This window comes from Pelodiscus sinensis, chromosome 15, assembly GCF_049634645.1.
Source record: "Pelodiscus sinensis isolate JC-2024 chromosome 15, ASM4963464v1, whole genome shotgun sequence".
Lineage (NCBI taxonomy): Eukaryota > Metazoa > Chordata > Testudines > Trionychidae > Pelodiscus > Pelodiscus sinensis.
In genome coordinates, this window is record NC_134725.1 from 6,810,768 (window position 1) to 6,832,561 (window position 21,794).

The 21,794-nt window shown below is 45.7% G+C and overlaps 1 protein-coding gene across 5 annotated transcripts in view; it reads right to left on the reverse strand.

The window, feature by feature from the left end:
• GGT1 (gamma-glutamyltransferase 1) overlaps positions 1–21,794 on the reverse strand; it is a 91,255-nt gene that overhangs the window by 17,468 nt on the left and 51,993 nt on the right. For 4 of the 5 annotated variants that reach the window (XM_075897975.1, XM_075897976.1, XM_075897977.1 and 1 more), the window contains exons 2-8: positions 11,096–11,254; positions 9,994–10,121; positions 9,169–9,258; positions 6,794–6,986; positions 6,203–6,360; positions 1,000–1,149; positions 252–388 (exon numbers count right to left, since the gene is read on the reverse strand). In XM_075897975.1, the coding sequence (XP_075754090.1) occupies positions 252–388; positions 1,000–1,149; positions 6,203–6,360; positions 6,794–6,986; positions 9,169–9,258; positions 9,994–10,121; positions 11,096–11,254 (1,015 nt within the window). The remainder of the gene's footprint in view (positions 1–251; positions 389–999; positions 1,150–6,202; positions 6,361–6,793; positions 6,987–9,168; positions 9,259–9,993; positions 10,122–11,095; positions 11,255–21,794) is intronic. The other variant, XM_075897980.1, reaches the window with a different exon arrangement.

Sequence of the window (21,794 nt, forward strand, 5' to 3'; positions counted from 1 at the left end):
AATCTTTTTTTTTTTTTTTTTTTGGTAAATTCTCCTGCACATAACCCATAGACCAGTAGAAACATATGGCTTTACATTTGGATTCAGATCTTCATTTCATCAGCTTGCTGATGGCAAACAGAATTCTTTGAAGTGTCCTTGGCAATATTGGGGGTCCCTTGTCAGAGGCTGTAAGCCAGTCCCCACTCAGCTTTGATACTGTTCTGGACATGCAGAAAGGATAGGGACACAGTGACTTCTTGGCTATTTACCTCCTTGACATCGACAAATAATGGGTCTCCCAGTAAAGTCCTCTTGGCATATGCGAAGCGGAAGGCCTCCACAATACGGTGGTAAGTTAGACCCCTTTTCTCCAGGGTTGACACACTGTCACTGGAGAAATTATATCCTGTCAATAGTAGACAGCACATTGTGAACACGTAGCCAGTGGGTGGCAAACAGGAACCAGCACTTCAGGATGGTCAACCGGAAATAAGCCATTGTGAGAAAATACTCGCTGAAGGTATCAGCCCAGCCTCTGCTCCACAGCCACCACTGCTTGGGGTCTGACAGTCACCTTTATTTGTTCCCTTTCTACTACTGCTGCATGCAAGACCCTCCTCAGGAAAAACAGGCCCCTGTTACAAAGCACTGTAAACCCTGTAAGGAGAATAGCTCCTCTAGTTTCTGTTAGAATAACCTCAGGTGTCATGTGCAAGAATGGCAGGTAAGCACATTAAAAAAAGTGAAGTCACTTAAGTCCACGGTCTTTTAATTTCATATGCGGAAGCCATATATCCTACGTTTATGGAATTCGAGGACCAATTCACAGACATCTGAAGCCTCCTGCTAACAGTCTTCAGTCACCAGCCGCTTCAGAACCAAGGGAGAATTAGGAATGCTGCCGTTGGCCTACTGAGATTGGCCAACAGTAGGCCAATCTGTGGCAGAACCAAAGCAACTGGAACAGCAGACACTTGCTCTTGCCTGTACCAGTGACTCACCCAGATTTGCTCTTACCTTTCAGTATGTTGAGGATCAGTGCTAGCACTGGGCCACTCAGGGGGGCACTGGCTGTATACATGGTGAACTCCCCCAGCGTGATGTTTAAAGGATTTTCAGTCAGGATCGGAGTATAGTTTTTAAGGTCCTCCAAGGAAACGATGCCTCCTAGAACAGAGAGAAAAGCCATCTGTGCAGTGTCCAATATAGAAGTAGTGGGGCTCAGTGCTCAGTTTCATTTTTGGGCCCTCCCTGGGGACCTAGCCCCTCCCATTTTTCCTTCTTTTTTCTTCATCCTCCTAAATTATAAGTCATAGGTAGTAAATGAAAATAAAGTGCGGTGCCTCGATTGTTTTTATAGACTAAGGACATATCCAGACTACACCCCTCTTTCGAAAGAAGGATGTAAATTAGACAGATTGAAATTACAAATGAAGCTGGGATTTGAATTTCCCGCATTATGCCATTTGCATAATGGCAGCTGCTCGTTTTCGAAAAAGGGCTTTTCGAAACTAAAACTGCTGTCCAGATGGAGTTCTTTAAAAATAAAAGATCCAGGTATCTTTCAAAAAAGATTTTTTTTTTTTAAAAGAACCCAATCTAGATGGCAGTTTTACTTTTGAAAAGCCCTTTGCGCCATTATGCAAATGAAGCGCAGGAAATTCAAATCCCGGCCTCATTTGCAAATTCAATTTGTCTAATTTACATCCCTCTTTTGAAAGAGGGGTATAGTTTAGACAAACCCAAACTTTTGAAAATTGCGGAGAGTCTCAGTGGACCACTTAATGATCTCTTACATATTGTTTGTACCATGAGCTAATTATTGTACAGTAATGTGTTTTGGATAAGATCACTTTAAGAAAAAAACATAATAACCTTTCCTCAGAATTCTCAGATAACACTTTGAGAACTTCTGTTCTAGATGAATGCTTGTATTTGCATTAATCTAACATGAAAAATGTTTAAAATGAAATGCATAGATGACACATGAATGGAAAAAAATAAAATAAAAATAAAAGTTTCTTCCTCTGAAGAAACGTATTCAGATAGGCTTTTTTCCCCACATTTTTTCTTTACAAAATCGTCAGTTAAGTCATCATAAATAATATTATGTAAAGAGGTGCTTTCAATTGTCAATATTGCTGAACTTGTCAAATGTTCCTGACTCACCGCAAGTAATTTTAACTCATTTCAATACAGAAAAAGAATGTTCACCAGAAGCATTTGTGGCAAGTATTGTTAAAAATATTTTCAGAATGGTTTCTACATCTGGAAAGGTGGCTGGCAAACCATCATGTGCAAATCTATACTGATCTATTGGTGATCTCGAAGCACAGACCTCATCATTTTCGATAAAATAAATTAAATGTTTTACTTCATCTCCAAAAAGATTTGTGTCTATATCTTCTTGATAGAATTCACTTAATTTCTTACTGCATCTTTATTCATACTTCTGTCAAAAAACATGCAAAATAAATCAAGTTTTCTTTAGAGATTCTTTAGAGAGTCACCTCTACTCTGCAATTGTACTATTATTGTGTCACAAATAACATTGACAGTCTCAATGATGATCTTCTCTTTCCCCTTTAAATTGATTTCATGGTCTCTAGTTTCATTGAAAAATAACGTCCTGTTTTTTACGCTTCTCATCAAATATATCAGAGGAACCTAAATCTGCTGTTAATATTAGTGCCTCCACTTCCACAGGCCTCTAGTCATTTCAAACTTCCATGTCAAAACTTGTAACTGAGCCTTACAATTGTGCAGCATTCAATAAATTTGCACCAACTTTTTGCAGTGATTTGCTAACAGCATTCATTTTTTTAAGTAAACAGTTCCACAAAATAGTAAAAACACTAATAGCATACTTTTTAAACTTTTCTGCCAAGGATTTTGCTTCAGTTTTCACATATGGTTTTTCAGAATTTGATGTGGCTATGTCGAATAAGGTTCTCTTTAAAACATCATAGCTCAATTGCAAAGTCGAAACAGCATCTGCGCAAGCAGACCACATGGTATCACAAATTTTTTGACTATCAAATGTTTTCCATTTGTTTGCTCCAAGCATGATTGTAGCATACTCCTTTGATGTGTGGAAACCGAAAAAAAAGCATATGTGTTTTGAACAAAGTCAAAATAATGTGTAGCTTTCTCTCAAGATGTAGCTGTAGCATTGCAGATTAAATTTAAGGAATGGCTGAAACACAGTATGAATAAAGCAGAGGCATTTGCAATGTTCAGTTTTGCCTATAAAGCTGAATATTTTCATGCCATATGTACAGTGTAATCAAAGCTCCACACTTGATATCCAAACCTAAATTTGCATTGATTTCTAAAACAGTTGTCTCTAGACATTCAGAAATGCGGGGGTTTAGTGGAACACAATAAAGAAATCAGACTACAACTTCACTATTGCCGGTCACCTCTTAAAATTAATGTTAATTGGTCTACATGATTCACATCTGGTGTTGAGTCTATTATGGAATAGTACTTGGCATTAGTGAATTGGTTTCTGAACTGCTCTGTCATTATGGTAATGAATTCATTGTAGTTTTGGTGTCTAAAAAGTTGGTGTTCCCTGAGCCACTATACTGATAATTTTTCAAATGTTCATTGAGAAAATTGTCAAATTAATTGAGATATTCAAGGCAGGTTAAAAAAATTCCCTTTTCTATTTGACATTGATGACTCGTGACTTCTTAGAGGTGGTCCCAAAGAAAACAGCAGTGTTACCGACGCAACAACACATCTTGGCATTTTCTGCAATAAGAACACTCTCTCTCTCAAACTCAGTTGATAATGCAGAATCATCTCTTCCAGATAATTTACATCTTTGAACAAACTTGCACATAACATTAATATGAGCTTTGGAAGTTTCATAAGCAACAATATCTCTTGCAACATTTCTCCAGTTAGAGTGCCCATCAACAAATGCTTGTTTTCTTTTACTCCGGTGAGGGAATAATTTGCTAACAACAGTAGACTGCCTTGGTGGTTTCCAAAAAATCCCAAAAAACAAAAACAACCAATTTCTCATTTCCATGGTCCCATTTTTCTTCATCCTCAGAAAATGGGATTCATGAAAGCCTCCAATTTCCTTTTGTCCTCCAACCTCATACTCTTTTCTCAAATATTTCATATTACCTATGTTTTTCAATTTATTTGCTAAGAAATATTCTACCATATCCAATAAAACAGATTTTGGCCATAATACAGTGCCTTCAGGATAGGTTTCTTCTCTTATTTTGACAAAATTACCAATATTTGTAGTTTCATTGCCACTTCAGAGTTCACCTGTTCAACATATGCAGTCATCTTGGTATCCCGACAACTCAGCTAGTGACTGAGATGTTTACTCGCCCATACTTTGATGAATGTTCTCTATTCAATACTTCAAGATTTTTTAAATAAGATGGCAAACTGTATTTTTGCATCACCTTGGGGTTTTTTTTACGTTTTTGATGGCCAGACTCATGGTATCGCTTCATTATTGCTAAAAAACTAACCTTGATTTTTAGGCACAATAAAAATGTCTGAAAGAGCAGGGGTATAACTATGGGTGTGCCTCGGTGGGCCATGGTCTGGACCACCCATTCTCCACTTAGATGTAACACCAGTGGCACTGGAACATTTGTAATAGTGGGGTGATGCAGGCCAGGCCCTGTCTCTCCTAGGCGCAGGTCCAGATCTGGGTGTGGGCCACAAGCACAGGAACTAAGGGATACTGTCAAAACTGAACCATCCCTCTTATTCTTTCTGTGCCTCAGTTTCCCCATTGGACTGACCTCCTTTACAAAGTGCTTTGAGATCAGATGAAAAAGTGCTCTATGTTGGGATCTTTATCTCCTAATACAAGAACAGCAAGGGCACTCTGTGATATTGAGCATTTACAACCAGTTGAAGGAATCACTTTGAAAAAAATCCCAGTATATAGTCAGCTGGAGGAATTCACTCCCCTCTGAGGACAAACACAGTAGAACTCTGAAGCCGTGTACAATGTATTAGCTAAGCCTGTGCTTCTGTCACCATCTAGTGGCCTACGAGTGTAGAAGCTACATTCCCATAGAACAAACATAAAAAACAGCAAATGGTCTCTAAGGTGCTGCAGGGTTAACAAAACAGGTTGATGGTATCATGAGCTTTTGTGGGCACAACCTATTTCAGCTGAAGAAGTGGGCTGTACCCACAAAAGCTCATGACATTGTCTACATGTTTTGTTAGTCTCTAAGGTGCTGCAGGACTATTTGCTGTTTAAGTTTTTTCAGTTACAGACTAACACGGCTGCCCCTCTGAAACCTTCCCACACAACAGATTATGTTCATATGGTATGGGCCTTGTGGTTTTAAATTATTATCAGAGGTTGCATCTCAGACTAGACCTAAATCTGTATTGGGAAGCCAGTATACCCCATGAGCCTAAAAGCAAAAGATGTTTGGACCGGAGATTTCACTTCAGGTTATTTACTGGCTGAGGGAGGAAGGGAAGTCTACAGTCTACACTTTTTTTATTGATTACTCCCCCAAGATTAAATTTAATCTGACAAAATATTCTTCCAATAAAAAATGTCTCTCTCTATTAAGGCTCTTAATCAGGGGTTCTTAAGTTAGCCAGGTGTGCGCAGAGATCTTTCAAGGGATACATGACCTCATCTAGATATTTGTCTAGTTTTACAACAGGCTACATAAAAAGCATTAGCAAACTCTACATAAACTAACATTTCATACACACAAATGCTGTTTTATACTTCTTTATGTACTGAAATGTAAATAATAGTTAATTCCAATTGATTTATTAATTATATAGTAAAAGGGAGAAAGTACACAATTTGTCAGTACTAGTGTGTTGTGTGACACTTCTGTATTTTTAGGTCTGACTTTCTAGGCAAATAGTTTAAGTGAAGTGAAACTTGGAGTGTGCAAGAGAAGTCAGCCTCCTGAAAGCAGTACACTTATCTTGAAAGGCTGAGGGTCACTTCTGTAAATCATTGAATAGATAAGTTCCACTACTCCTGGCTTATAATCAATGACTTAATTTAAGCCAGCTGCTAATGGGTTTTGCTTTGTGACCCTTGTAAGAAGTTTTGCTAGAACAGAAACTTGAGATCACAGGAAAGACTTTCCTTCATTAAAGCTGACCTCCTGCCCCTCTTGTTGAGGAGTAAGTTTAGGGTGTTCGGTTTTATTCAAAAAAAAGAAAGATACTCAAGCCCCTGGTTCCTCACCTGCTTCTGTGATGTCTTTGACAATTTGCTGGGCCAGGGTCCCTGTATAAAAGGCATCTGCTCCCTCATTGGCTAATGTCTCATAGGTATCTGCTAGTTTGGGCATTTTGATGACATTCCCCTTTTGTAGGATCTTTCCTCCTTTGCAGAACACTTCACTGGAAGAAAAAGGAAAAGGCAGTGAGAGAATCAGCTGTAGTATTGCACATCAGCAGTGACACCTTTAGCTTTGCATTACACACAGCATTTGGTCAAACAGCTTCCAGGAGAAAACCAGGACTGCTGACTTAGAAGACCTGCTATTCACAGGGTCCCCCGGACATATGTATCAAAATACATAATACCATGCATGCTCACTGAAGAGTCAAAAGGAATTCCTGCTCAGTGTAACCTACACTAGCAGATAATGGCTTTTTGCCCAGTAGTATCTGGTCTACATAGAAGAGCAAGACCACCACAGCAGCCTGCGACGGAGCTTGTCCTTGCGCTCAAATGGCAGAGGCTCATGCGGATGGTTCTGAAGTTCCCGAGTTCCAAGATAACTGTCAGTCCCAGGGGCATAACAGACACAAGATCCAAAGTGCTACCTACCACAGTGAAGGATTGCTTTCAATATTCTTCTGTTTTCCTTTCAAGGCATCTGCCAGTGCTTTACCAACTTGGAACCCCTCTCTTGCCAGCTTGATGTTGGGCAGAAAAAGGCTTTTCCATGGCAGCCTGCCATGCCGCTTATGAGCCATATCATATCCACGAATTTCTCCTGGCACCGCAATAGACAGGCCCCCTGAAACAATGGGGAGCAGACAGGGACTACATTAGGTCACTGGGCAAACACTGAGCAAAGACAGAGTTTTCTTTACATCTACCCATTTCTGAGAGTGGCTGACGGATCTACCAGGTTTCTGAGCAAGGCTCCCCAGCAGCCCTTCAGCACCACCTGGAAGGCACCGTCCACGAATTCGGGGTGATTTAAAGGGCCAGGGGCATGGGCCCTTTCAAATCTCCAGGCCCCAAGGCAGCTGCCCCCCACCCCAGCTGGCAGGCCTGCCACTTCCAGAATGAGAAGCGACACCTCTCCACAGGCATATCCTCACTAGGGATGTTAAATTGGAATTTCCATCAACTCCATTAGTCAATAAGGGGGAAAACTGCAGAGCCACAGTGGGATAAATTCCCTGCTCCGGGAGCTAACCCTGCTGCAGCTCTGTCTTTTAAATGGATTAAGAGTCTTCAGGCTCTTCATACATTTAAAAGAAAAAGGCACAGTGCTGGGGAAGGAGGGGGGCGGAGAGAGACGAGTGTGAGTCAGGTGTCAGTTGTCCCCATTTATCCTGGTCCTAGACACTGCGCCTCGGTCTCTGCAGGGGAGCTGACTTTTAAGCCGGCTTCCCCCAGCACAAACTCCTGCTCCCCCCCTTGCTGCCTCTCTTTGAAAGGCAGCAAGTGGGGGGAGCAACTAGTCAAGTATGTTTATTTGGTAAACAACTAGTGGCTTACTTCCCTAATCCTCAGTAGAGCTAAGCAAGCAATTTTTGTTGTTGTTTGCACTGCAGTTGACAAACTGGGAGGAAACAATTGTTGTGTTCCAGACAGGAAGTTTAGTTTCTCACCAAAATGAAAAAAAAATAGAACAAAAAAATCTGGTTTTGAACAAAATTAATTCATTCAATTCAACACAATTTTTGTGTTGGTGATGATGTGTATACTAAACTATTTAATTAAACCTAAATGAAAACATGTTTCAAGAAGAGAAGTCAAAAGGTTTCATTTCAGAAATGTCTAAACATTCAGGTTTTCTTAAAGCTAATTTTTGTGGTAAATTCCGCCTGAAATCACAAAGTCCCCATTGGCCTAGAACAGCATTTTTTGGCAAATAAGTGATTACTGACTGGCTTCTGTCCCAAAAGAGGAGAAACACTACTGGATAGAACACAAACAGAACTAGGGCTGAACCATAGGTCTCACTGCATCCACCTGGTACCAGCTGCACTGGGATCGCTATTGGGTGTAGACATGAAGCATTGTAACCCATGTGGAAGGGATTTCAATCCATGGTTTGGTGCAACAACTTTCACGTCATGTATAAAGTTATTGACACTTCCACAAATTATCATGTATTTCTCAGAGACTAGCTCTCCCTCCTCCGCAAGGCTTTTCCCCTTGCCCCTCAAATACAGATATACCCCAGCAAAAGAATTTTCTTTCCGAGGTCCCTTAAAGGTCTCTCGGAAGTCAGTTAACTTAGCTGACTCACGTCTTTATGTCATTTCCAATAAGGAGAATTTCTGCTTCTTCTCTAGATCCTATAAGTCGGTGGTGCACCTTTTTTAATTTCCAGGAAAATTTTGGTTGAGCAAAAAAACCCTGGCTGGAACATTTTGTTGCAGCCCCTTTAATTTCAAGTGCACTTCTGTTCCTGCTACTCCCCCCTGCATGCACATCAAGCACCAAACCAAAAAAACAAAATGGTGACCAGCCCAGCACTGCAACCCCCAGAAAGACAGACACAGGTTGCACACCCTGCTCTAAGCCTCCAATTAGAGCCACCATTAATAAGACTGTCTGTCAGAGCTGAAGGAGGAAAGTGGTCAATATTGTACTGTTCCTGCAATACAAAAAAAAAAAAAAAAAAAAAAGAAGAAGATATATATATATATATATGGCCCCTTAACAGTTGTGTATTAAGATCAATTTTCTACATTGTTCTTTGTATGAATGAAACAATGGGGACAGTACATTCGGATCTCCTGGACAAGTCAAGATACACAATGGCAATCAGCAGGAAACAGAAGAGGTTTCTGGGGAAACGGAGGCGGAGGGCATCCCAGGTCCAACTCCAGCTATAAGATGCAGAGTAGTCAGTGCTTTGAACCTCAGAGACATTGTAACTGTAGCTAAAAAGTCTGAACAGTCCAAGGATTCACTTACTGGAGTCAACATATCAGCACCATCTCACATCTCCTTACCTAGGACAGAGAGCTCTGTGTTGTTCCCAAACATGCCCACGGATGCTTTCATTGGAGCCACCTCTCTTGCATTGATGACTTCTGCTTGTCCTTTAAAGACACACCGGGAGAAGGATGGTCTTTGCTCTTTGCCCCAAACATACAGTACCCTGGCTTTGAGTTACCGAACCTCTGAACTGGACTGGAGTACTACAACACTGAGAACCAACTCCTGCTTGGCTGGGATGCCAGAGAATGCCCTGCCTTTACTGGAAGGGGTGATGTTCGTCATACCCATCCTGTGAGAGGATACCAGCAATAACTTTGCTTAGACAGAGCCGTGTTTCAAGTGCCATAGTGTCGGCATTTACTACAGGTTGCACCTCTGTAGTTCAGGCTTCCCTCATCCAGCAACATTTGTTGCTGGGCATCTGTGGCTGCTCTGGGGCTGGAGCATGCCTGGGGAAAAAGCCAGGTGCCCCATGCTCAGCAACTCCTCCCCTGCTCTCCCAGAGCATCACAAATAGCTCATTTGCAGCATTCAAACTCGGGGGAGGGGGGAAGGCAAGACTAGGAGGAGCAGAGATGTGGGGGAGAAACTTTGAGGCGGCTGCGGAGTCCCCTAGTTGGGGCCATAGGTGCAGAGTTCTGCAGCTGTCCTGTTTCTTCCCCTAAGTGCCCCCTTCCACGCTCCGTCGATGCCAGCTTCTCAGCTTCAGGGAACTGCTTTGGCAGCAGCAAAAGAGCCAGCATTGACTTCTCCTGGTTCAGCAAATTCCCTTGTTTGGGACTGGTCAGGTCCCAAGGATGCTGGACCAGGGGTTCAAGCTGTCCTGACCCTCTTACCGGAGTTGGTGTAGATGGTGAAGACAAGACCCCCGCCAATTCCCATACTGTGTGGATTCATGAGGCCTACACAGAGCAGAGCTGCAATGGCAGCATCCACGGCGGAGCCTCCTTGCTGAAGGATGTCCCTACACAGGCAAAAAAGAGAACAATATTATAATCCAGATAAGCACAGCAGCCTCTTTTCCCACACTTTCAGGACCCCAGTCGGGTACTCCATCCATGTACATGGTAGATGGCAGGGCTGTTACAGACAAGACTGCCTTTTGTACCAGATTTGGCCTGGCTATGGAGATTTCAACAGAGAGATACAAGAGATGTGTTCTCCCTGTAAAGATACGTTGACATGCTGCCCGCTTGGAGGCCAGCAACTCAAATAAATTGTTACACATAGCATCAGCTAGCTATTATAAAATAGTTTTAGCATCCCAGTATAGCCGCCATTCCCTCCGCATGCTCACGGGACCTCCAGGAGTTGCTGGCTTTAGCACAGAGGCAGGAGGGAAGCACTATGTAGCCACCTTCTTGGCATTTTACTTGAGATGACAAAGATGCTGGTGCAGTTTCACAGGGAAGAAGCCTGCAGAAAACCACGCTCTCCCCAAGTAGCATCATCTTTGACTCTTTCCATCTGCTGTGATGGAGCAATTTTTATTAAGCACCATCTCCTGCTGGTGTGGGCTGGACAAATGTGCATTAAGACAAGTTTGAAAACCCTGCTCAGGTTTCAGAGAGTTGCCTGTGGCATTTAATGGTCCCACTTGTATTTTAAATGGGCCATTAACATCCCTGTGGAGACTGAAAAAAAAAAAAGGATTTTCAGAGCAGCTCGAAAAGTTTATTTCATGGCTCCCTTGACTGTGGCCTCTAAACCCATTCACAGATTGCCAGCAGCCATGTTCTTTCAGGCATGGGGAGCAAACCCAGCAATGCAAGACTCCGCAGTTCCGTTCTCCTGAAGCTAGGGGACAGATTGCAGAGCACAAGGGTGCATGGCAGGCAGACAGCCAGCATGCAGCTCCTGAGGGAGAGCAAACAGAACAGTCCTTGGCTTTGTTACAGGAGCTCAGAGAAAGGAGTGGGCACAAGTAAGGACAGATACCTTCCAATTACGGAGCACTGCTCAGCATCTGTAGCCACAGCTGCATTCTTGTAGAGAATTGTAGGGGAATTGCGCAGCCCGAAGAAAAGTCCAAAGAAAAGGGCCAGGCCCACCAGGAAGACAGTCAGAAGCCCAACCATCAAATAGCGCTTCATCTTTCTGTGGAGAGAGACACTGTGAGCAGGCAACCCCACAGGGGATCCCTTAAAATGGTTCCAGGGGATTGCTTCTAGCGATCAGTTTTCAAATACAATGGAAATTGCACCCTGGATTCTTACCAGTGGTCTCCTCTGAAGGGAGTGTGCAGAAAAGAGCAACTGAATGAGGCCAAAGTCTCATTCCATTCAGAGAAATCAGACTGCAGCTACTCCATTTGGAAGGGAGGTAGATTACTAGGAGCTTGCTAAAGCTACCCAAGGCAAATGGGCCCCCAACTCAAATGGCCATTACTTAGGACCCGAATGCCTGATTCCCACTTTTGATTTTCAGAACTCACCCCCGTGCCAAAAAGTCTAGTGAAGTCATTGGGCACGCCTGTGTAACTACTGACCGGCAGAACCAAACCTGGGACCTCAGTGTAGAGGCCTCTACAGCTTGAGCTATCAAGCCAGCTGGCTCTCAGCTTAGGCTGTAGAGCTCCCTTGCTCTTCTCTCTTGCTGAAAGTGGTCTAAGTGCCACTGCATGGGAAAGTGAGCCTCACTAGGGGTGTGTCTAGACTACATGCCTCCTTCGACGGAGGCATGTAGATTAGCCAGATCGGAAGAGGGAAATGAAGCCGCGATTAAAATAATCGCGGCTTCATTTAAATTTAAATGGCTGCCCCGATCTGCCGATCAGCTGTTTGTCGGCAGATCGGGGGAGTCTGGACGCGATGCCCCGACAAAGAAGCCTTTCTTCATCGACACAGGTAAGCCTCGTGAAACCAGGCTTACCTGTGTCGATGAAGAAAGGCTTCTTTGTCGGCGCATCGCGTCCAGACTCCCCCGATCTGCCGACAAACAGCTGATCGGCAGATCGGGGCAGCCATTTAAATTTAAATGAAGCCGCGATTATTTTAATCGCGGCTTCATTTCCCTCTTCCGATCTGGCTAATCTACATGCCTCCGTCGAAGGAGGCATGTAGTCTAGACACACCCTTGGTGTGTGGGTTATTCCTGCTCTTGCAGTGCAGTCAGATAAGAGCCCTCATTGTCGGCGGGGTTCAGATGCCACCTCACTTTCGTGAACACTGCGAAGCCTGTTAGATGCTTTGCCAGACTCCAGCTTTATTAGATCACTCTGTGTCCCTCAGTCAACTGTTCGTAATTTGATCCAACGTTAAAGGCTCATCTCGTCCCATCTGGGCTGGTCTCTGCAGCTTCCTGCTCACGAGAGTGCCAGGAGTGGCTCCTCTGAAGGACCACATCCCTGCCCCTGCAGCCTGGGACTGCCGCCTGAAGCAATACGCCGCTGGCAACAGTGCACTGAGTGGTCTGGCTGTCTGGGAGTGGACGTGGGGCACACTGACTGATAAGGGACCCATCCTTCCAGCAGGGGTGGGGAGGAGTTTATCACAGGTCCTTTACATTACAAAGGACCTTGTTTCTCACTGTTCTTAATCAGCGCAAGTGACTCAAATACCATAGCGAGGGATGTCACTCCAGGCTATTGAAGGCTAGGCTGTGCACATACTGTACAAAACGTCTCTTCCCTTGAACGCCATGTCTGGAGGCAGGCCCAGCCAGTCGCCCTGTAGCCCCCCAAAGAGGGCCAGGCTAAGGCCAGGACATGACCTCTCACTCCCTTGGCTCCACACAGCTGGAAAGACACAGGGGAACAGTGGTGTCAATGTCTCTGCCTGCATATCTGGGAGCATTTCCTGGAACGACGACCACCCCCGAAGTTCCTATTAGGGCAGTGCAGCTCTGCGGGGCCTGCTCCTCAGGGCAGGGATGATCAGACAGCAAGGCGCTCAAGTGTTACGGTCACAGTCTGTGTTGCAGTTCAGCACTCAGCTCCCAAGTGTCCTCTGAGTTTAGAAATAGTGGAACATCCAATGAGTCCTCGACCAGGTCCCCAGCCTTGCAAGGGCTCCTCTCAGCTAAGAGGTGAGTTTCCATTTCTAACTAGCATAACCTGAGGCCAAGTCCTGCCAAAGCAGGAAGAAAAAAGCATGCACGCAGAAAGGCCAGTGAGGATACTGAACATACATGGATCTACAACCAGAAGAAAGAAGCCCTTTCAGTGAAACACTTCAGCGTGAGATGGACCCAGTCAGGGAAGAGAGCCAGAGAAGAGAGTCTGACTGCTGTAAGAAACTGGAGCACTGAGCTGCCTGCTTTTCCTGTAATCCGGTGCACAGCGCAGATTAGAACAAGTCTTTACTGCCTGAGGTAAAGCTACTAGGTTCCCTAGACTATTGAAGGGCCAGTCACTACAGGGCAACATGCCTCCTATACATGAGAACGTGAATGCTGCAGCATGAAGCTTAATGTTACGAGTAACATTTCAGTACTTACCTGATGCCTCTGGCTAGGTAGCATAGACAAGAGTGTTAAGTGAAAATGGCCTAGTTTTTCCCTGTTGAAGCTGTGTCTTTTCTCCAAGGATTATTGCTGGGTCCAGTCAGAACAATTACTTTCCGCTGCTGTCTGAAGCAGAAGGTGCTGTAACTCTCCAGCAAGCAGTTATCTGCAAATGGTTTTAACCTCTGAAACCTCTCAGCTCTGCTGAGGCTTTGTTAGTATTTCCGTCAGACAGCACTTCTCAGCAGCAGGCCACCATGACAGAGGAGCTATGAAGTAATTAAGGGGGCTACAATTACTTCTCAGACATTAGGGTTGTGACATTGAATTTCCTGCCTAGCACTGAACAAAGCCAAGCCGGACCTGTCTTAATTCATGTAGGGGAAGAACAGCAAGCAACAGTTATTGCTGGATGAACAACTTTACCAGCGAGTTTTTAATTTGTGTCACAACTTGAACAGTCTTAAACATATGGAAGTTTTATTTAAAATCCCAGCACACCACTCTAGTTACTACCAGGCAGAGTGATTCAAGCATAAAGGGATATAATCATGAATGCCAAAGAACGACTAAGTTGCAGCTAGCAAGGGATGTGAACATTAACAAGAAGGGTTTTTACAGCTATATTAGCAACAAGAAGCAGCTCACGGAATGTGCGGGACCCTAGCTGAAAAGGGAAGGCTACTTGGTGACAGATGATGTGGAAAAAGTTGAAGTACTCCATGCTTTTTTTGCCTCAATTGCCACAAAGTCAGCTCCCAGACTGCGGCACTGGGCAGCACAGTATGGGGAGGAGGCGAGCAGCCCTCAGCGTTGAAAGAGTAGGTTAAAGACCATTTAGAAAAATGGGGCATGCACAAGCCTATGGGGCCAGATCTGATGCATCTGAGAGAATAGGCTGGCGTGATTTCAGAGATAATGGCCAATGGCTCTGCAAACTCATGGCAAGTAGGTGAGGTCCCAGACAACTGGAAAAAGAGGCAAATTTAGTGCCCATCTTTAAAAGGAAAGGAAAGGAAATAGGGAACCACAAACCAGTCAGACTCACCTCAGGCCCTAGAAAAGTCATGGAACGGGCCCTCCAGAAGTCCATTTTGGAACACTTGGAGGAGAGGAAGGTGACCAGGACAGTCAATGGGAATTCACCAGGACACACTGTGCCTGACCAACCTAATGGCCTTCTACAGGTTGGACCTCCCTGGTCTGGCACTCTCAGCATCTGACCAGTCCCAGAAGAGGGAATTTGCTGGACAAGGGGAGGTCCCTTGACACCAGCCCTTCAGCCTGCTGCCCCCCCTGCTGCTGGCTCCTCTGGCTGGTCAGGTTGCCAGCTGGCCAGTCCCAGCCCCAGCTCTGCCGCCGGCCAGGCAGCATTAAGCCCAATAAGGCTGCCACCGCCTCAGCCCCAGCTCTACTTCCTACTGGGTGGCACGTGCACCCAGCTGTGCTGCTTCTGCCGGGCTGCCACGAATCGAGCCCAGCTTCCCCTCTTGGGCTGCCACTGCCACGGCCAGGTTTTCCCTCCTGGGTTGCTGTGGCCGCAGCCCCTCTGTTGGGTAGCACATGGCCCCAGCCGTGCTGTTTCTCCTCCCAGGCTGCTGTGGCCCCAGCGTGGCTTCCCCTCCCAGGCTGCTGTGGCCCCAGCGTGGCTTCCCCTCCCAGGCTGCTGTGGCCCCAGCGTGGCTTCCCCTCCCAGGCTGCTGTGGCCCTGTTGCCACTGCCCAGGATACTGCTGCTCTGCTGCCACCCAGGCTGACACGTCCCGAGTCAGCCTTCCCCTCCTGCACTGCTGTGGTGCAAGCCCCATTGCTGGGCGGCAGGCAGCCTCGATTGCACTCCACCACTGTACAGCACTGCTGCTTCCCTAGCTGCTGTGGCCCATCTACTACCAGCCTCAGTGGCCTCCAGGGCTCTCTTGTCCAGGAACATGTGTGGTGATGACAGACCATGGATCTTGCTGGACAAGAGAGTCCTGGTTAAGGGAGGTGCAACCTGTACAATGAGGTAACTTGCTCTGTTGATACAGGAAAGTGGAGGATGTGATGCAGATTTCTTGGCAGGAAGTTAAATAGGTATGGATTGGAGGGATGGACTTTAAAGTGGATAGAAAATTGGCTAAATCTTCTGGCTCCACAGGTAGCAATCTACGGCTTGATATTTAGTTGGCTGTCAGTATCAAACGGAGCATCCTAGGGTTTTGTTCAATCTCTTTGTTAATTATCTGGATCAGTGGTACGCAGACTGTTCCATGGGCCCACTTTGGGAAAGCCATTAGCAGGCCCTTGACTTACCTAAAGCTTCCATAGCCACAAAGCGTCGTGGCTCCCACCGGCTCCAGTTGGCTATTTCCAGGCAAGGGGAGCCGCAGGAAGCGGTGTGGCCTGGGCTGCAGCTTCCCACGGCTCCCTTTGGCTGAACACAAAACCGGAAGCCAATGGGAGCAGCAAGGTTCTGTGGATGTGGACCTTTTAGGTAAACAAGGCTCTGCAGACCTGCTTGCACCTTTCCCTAAGCAAGCCAACAGAACAGTTTGAGAACTACTGATCTGGATGATGGACTGCACCCTCTGCAAGTTCACAGTTGATGCCAAGCTGGAGAGAGAGGTGGTATGCTAGGGTGTAGTAATAGAGTCCAGAGGGACCTAGACAAATTGGAGGATTGGGCCAAAAGAAATATGAGGAGGTTCAACAAGGACAAGTGCAGAATCCAGGGGTGGATTGGCCTGGCGGGATACCGGGAATTTCCCGGTAGGCTGTCGTGTCCGCACACCATTGCCCCTCACTTGGAGCAGCTCCACATTCGCACTGTATGCGGTATGCAGAGCCCGACCCATCGCCTGCACCGTGTGCCAGACATGACACAGGGGGAGGGGCTTGATGGGCACACAGGGGTGACGTCATGGGGAGGGCTGTTCTCAACCCATTTCCCAGGCCTGTTTTGATTGCTGGTACACTCCTGGAAGAATCCCAAGCATTGTTTCAGGCTGGGGACTGACTGGCTGAGCAGCAATTCAGCAGAAAGGGACAGGGGAATTACAGTACACAAGAAGCTGGATAGTCATCAACAGTATGTCCTTGTAGCAAAGAAGGCTTGTGGCATAGTGGGCTGCATAAGTAGGAGCATTGCCAGGAGAGAGAGGGAAGTGATTATTCCTCTCTGTTTGGGACTAGTGAGGCCACATCTGGAGGACTGTGTCCATTTTTGCCCTCCCCCCCCACTGCAGAAAGGATGCATTGGGGAGGGCAAGGAAAATGATTTGGGGACAGGAGCACATGACTTATGAGGAGAGGCTGAGGGATTCTTTAGTCTACAATAGAGAAGAGTGAAGGTGATTTGATAGTAACCTTCTGCTGTTTGTTGGGCCATTCCCAAAGTGCTGCACCGACATCTTCTGCTGCCACGCGGCACTGTGATCGGAGAGTCAGGAGGGTCTGTCCAACTCCGCGATTTCAACTCTGTGGGGAATCTGACTGCTAAGCTGGGCTGTTTCTTCCACAGAAACAGGCTCCTGCAGTTCATCGAAGCATGTAGACCTGATTATCAGTGGTTGCAGCTCTAGTGGTCATGGAACAAACCAAAAATTCTCAGTGGAGCCTAATCAGCTCTCTAAACAGGAGAGAGAGGCAGGTCAAACAGCACGTGTGACTCCACTATGCGTGTGTGTCTCTCCACTGGGGTGGGACAGCCAAACCACCTGCTTAGGGAGTACCGTTCAGTTGTGACCAGGGGCTCAGCACGGCTGTTGCTTTAACAGATATAGCAAGCCCAGAGATGCCCAGGCTGTGAACTGCCAAGCCTAAAGGTGCGAGGGCTTAGCTCTAGCAAGCCTTAGCACAATTGAAGCGCTGAGGAAGACCCCTCAGTCTGTCAGGTTGCATACCGTTCTGCTGCCCTTTACTCATACGATAAGGTGTGAGTCAGCCCAGCCGGCTACAAGAGGGTATTAGAAGAAAGAGCTACAAGGTCTGGCGTGCTGAAAGCCCTTTCTTACCAGATAGGGAAGAGAGTTACCACTGGCCAATAAGGATCAGCTGAATCCAGTTAACAGCTGCCTAAAACCTTTTTAAACCCCTCCCTTGTTGAGAGAAGGGACTGAGACCAGGTATTAATAGGCTAGTGGCAGAGGAGTCAGCATTTCCACGAGACGCTGTGTGTCTTTCCCTGGAGGGGAGAGGAAAAGACTGTCACGCACAAAAGATAGGGGTTGATTTACCCCAGGCCCATCTTGCCAAGGCAGAGGAGCGGAAACTGCTGAGACAAAAAGGTATCTTGCCATGAAGGGGTAGCCACATTTTGTGACCCCCACACATTAATACTACAGTTATTTGTAATCAATCCCACAATAGCCAGAATTGGGCAGCACAGTTAATCTGCCAGACACCTATGAAGAATAGGCATGTTCATGTAAATACAGCCTGGTCCTGAAGCCTTTCCACTCACCCTTGCTCATCATTGCCTGTCAGGGAAGAGCTCACTTGACTACATCCCTAATTTGTAAGTGAGTAGTTGACTACTGGATTCCCCCTTCTTTCCCCTGCTACCTCTATCACAGGCAGCAAGGGGGAAGGGGGAATAGGAGCTGGTGCTGGGGGGAGCCAGCTTAGAATCTGATTTCCCCCAGCACCATCTCTGTGGTGCTACCTGGCTCCCTCCCCTCTCCACGCATGCTGCTGGGCCCAATAGAGGCAGAAGCACAGTAGATGGGAGGCAGCAAAGGGGGGGTAGGAATGCAAGTAGGACCCTCACACACACACACACACACACACACAGACAGTAGCTCTGTGACAGTAACGATGTGTCAGTAGTTCATCGTTTTCAAACCCATTATGCTTTCTTTGGTACAAATATTTCTCCTATACTGCATAGGCTTTTAGATGTATTAGTGTTTGTTTGAATTCAGATTTCCAACCAACTAAATGGGCAACACTGCATATAACTGGGGGGGAGGGGGGACATTGGGGAAATTTTGGGGAGGGGCTATAGACCCCAGGATGGAGTCTAGGGAAATCCGTGTTAGAGGACCTGCTGAGGTCTCTCCCAACCCTCATCTTCTATGATTCGAAGTTCAGAATGCTGTACCAGAAATACCCAGGTCTGGGAGGGGGTCTCGTGGTGCTCTCCTCTGGCCACACGAAGGCACAGCAAGGTGTGGCATGGAATGGAGACAAAGCCGGCCCCCTTTCCAGCAGAAGGCAGGTCTTGTTGCCCAGAGATCTGGGGAGGGACCAGAATAGAAGGGGGGCATTAAGTGGGTTGTGGAGGATGACTCCGAAAAGTTGAAAGAGTCGCATTCACAAGCTATTACTCCAGACACCTCAGCATGTCAGGGCAAAGGCTGCAGCGAGAACTCCTGAAGAGATTTAAACATTATTCAGATCTCTCAGCTGCCAACAACATTCGTCCATAACCCAAAACCTAGTAGAAGACACCTACATTCTCCCCTCCAAAGAAACCACTGCCGCTCAGAGGAAGAGGTGCATATAGATCAGTCACTCTCCAAAGCAGCACGTTGCCTTCAGTCTCCCAGTTAAGGGAAGAATCCCTTGTTACCCAGCGACCATTCCCTCAGTTGTGGCTGTCAGTGCCTTCTCCCTCATATCTCTGTACTTACGTGACAGCATTTGCCAACAGGCCGCTAGAGTACAAGATAATAGTCATGATTGGTGTATGACTTCTCTTCATTCTCTCACGGTAGGTTGCAGTAGTTATTTAACCAATAAGTGGAATAAACCATCATTTCCTCACTCACATGTCAGACCATGAACTCACTTTACCTCTGTGTAACAGAAAACAAATTATTCCTTCTGCCTTGGAAACCCTGATCACCACTAGGATGTTGTATTCAAGCCTAGTCAGCCATTGTTTATATCTTTGGATGCTGTGGTCTTATTATGCGCGTGCGCATGCGCGTGCACACACACACACACACACACACACACACACACACACACACACACACACACACACACAAGCTCATCACTGACACAGCCCATTAAACTGTGATTATTTGCTCCACAGGACACCTTCTAGTACTGAGAAAAGGAAAACTAACACACACCCTCAGTGAAGTCAGAATATACTCAACCTGTCCTGGACATGGTCAAATGACAGTGATTTCAGGTGGTATTTGTGCAGAAAACATTTAAGAACTTTGTTTCTTCTAAACTTAAACAATAGCCAGATTTAGTCCCCATTCACATGCACCTGCTTTCACTAAGCTTTATCCTAGCATGACCTCTACTACCATCTTTGTCTCCCTTTAGTGCTAAACCATACTTAGTGGCTGTGTCTAGATTGGCCAGTTTTTCCGGAAAAATTAGCTGCTTTTCCGGAAAAAGTTGCCAGCTGTCTACACTGGCCGCTTTAATTTCCACAAAAGAACTGACTTCCTACTGTAAGAAATCAGTGCTTTTTGCGGAAATACTATGCTGCTCCTGTTCGGGCAAAAGTCCCTTTTGTGCAAAACTTTTGCGCAAAAGGGCCAGTGTAGACAGCTCAGATTTGTTTTTCGCAAACAACAATGGTGATCGGGGCTTTTTTGCGGAAAAGCATCCTGCCAATCTAGACGCTCTTTTCCGAAAATGCTTTTAACGGAAAACTTTTCCGTTAAAAGCATTTCTGGAAAATCATGCCAGTCTAGACGTAGGAGCCTTCTACTGCATCCGATCTGACAGATTTGATTGGTCTTTTAGCTCAAGCAATAGAGGATTATACTTTTCACTCGGCAGTTCCCAACAATAGTCCTTACAGACAACTTGTCCAGGGGTGTTATTAGACAAGTTAAACAATCCTTAGTAAGAGGTAACTGTTGGGCTCTGTTAACACTGTAATTTGATAGAATTACTTAACTCGCAGGTTGTGAACACATTACACAGAATAAGAGTCTTTTATCATGTACCATTGTAATGAACTTGGAGTGTGTACACACACATCAGTGAAACTGCAATAGTTCAGCTGCTGGACATAGGCCCAAATATTGCTAGCAGATAATGGAAATTCCCTTCAACACAGTTGGTACCATCTGCCTTTGAAACAGGTAATTTGCTCTAGATGGCTGCAGCTGCAATGCAATTCTAGATGGCCATGGGTCTGTTACTTGATACCAAAGATCTGAAATATTTAATTTTCCAGTGAATCAGAATAATCCCATAAATCAAAAGACAGGTTCCCTCCTCCCCCTAGTTACAGTCAAGCAGTCCATTAGATTTAAAATGGAAGCTTTTGTTTTACCCACCAGCCTTTCTTAAACACACAGCACAGAAACTGTGACCTCATCATTTAGTACGGAGTGGGGAACCGCAGGCCCAGGGGCCAGATGTGACCCCAGCTTACCTGGCTGCAACCCTGGAGGCTCAGGGCTCTCCTGCAGTATTGGTGTACTCATGGGGGGGCTGGAGCACACAGCCACTAGCTGGGGACCCCCCCAAGGTTCCATGTCTTTCTCCTTCTCAGTAGAGGCCCAGGTCAGCGATGGTTAGCTTTGGTTTTTTTGGCTTCTCAACTGATTTTTATGTGGGTCAGTGGCCCCCGACCCAATGAAGGTGCCCCACCCCTGATTTAGTACAAGTCTCTTTCTGGAGGACTTTTTGGTTTTCAGGGTAGTTCTTATGCCATTTTTCACCCATTTCTGTTCATCCACCATGTTTGCCCATCAGGTCTCTTCCATATCCTACCACGCCCTTAGCAGCAGACATTAAATTCCCTTCTTCCCTGTGAGACTTGGACACAGGGGGAAGTACCAGGTAACTAAAGTTAAAGCCACCAAGACACCTAAGTCAAAATTGAAAGTTGAGGGGAAAAATGTCAATTAAACGGCTAGATCAGTGGGGGGGGGGGGGGGGGGGAGGGGAAACACCCCACACAGAAGTATACTGATAACAATTACTTCTGAGATTATTCCAGGGAGCTGATCCTATGTTCTGTTAGCAGATGACAACCAAAATTAACAAAAGAAACTTAATTTTGACAAATTACTGAAGAAAACAAACCAGATGAATGTATGCAAATTTAAAATTATAAACACGTATATTAATGGGTCAAGAACATCTGAATCATGGGAAAGTCTAGAATGTAAGGAAATTAGAGAGATAATTTGATTTGCTACATCTGAAGAACTAATGTTATGGGAATATAAAGCTCAACAAGCAGTGACAAACACAATGATATTCAATTGTTTACTTGGAATATTATTGCT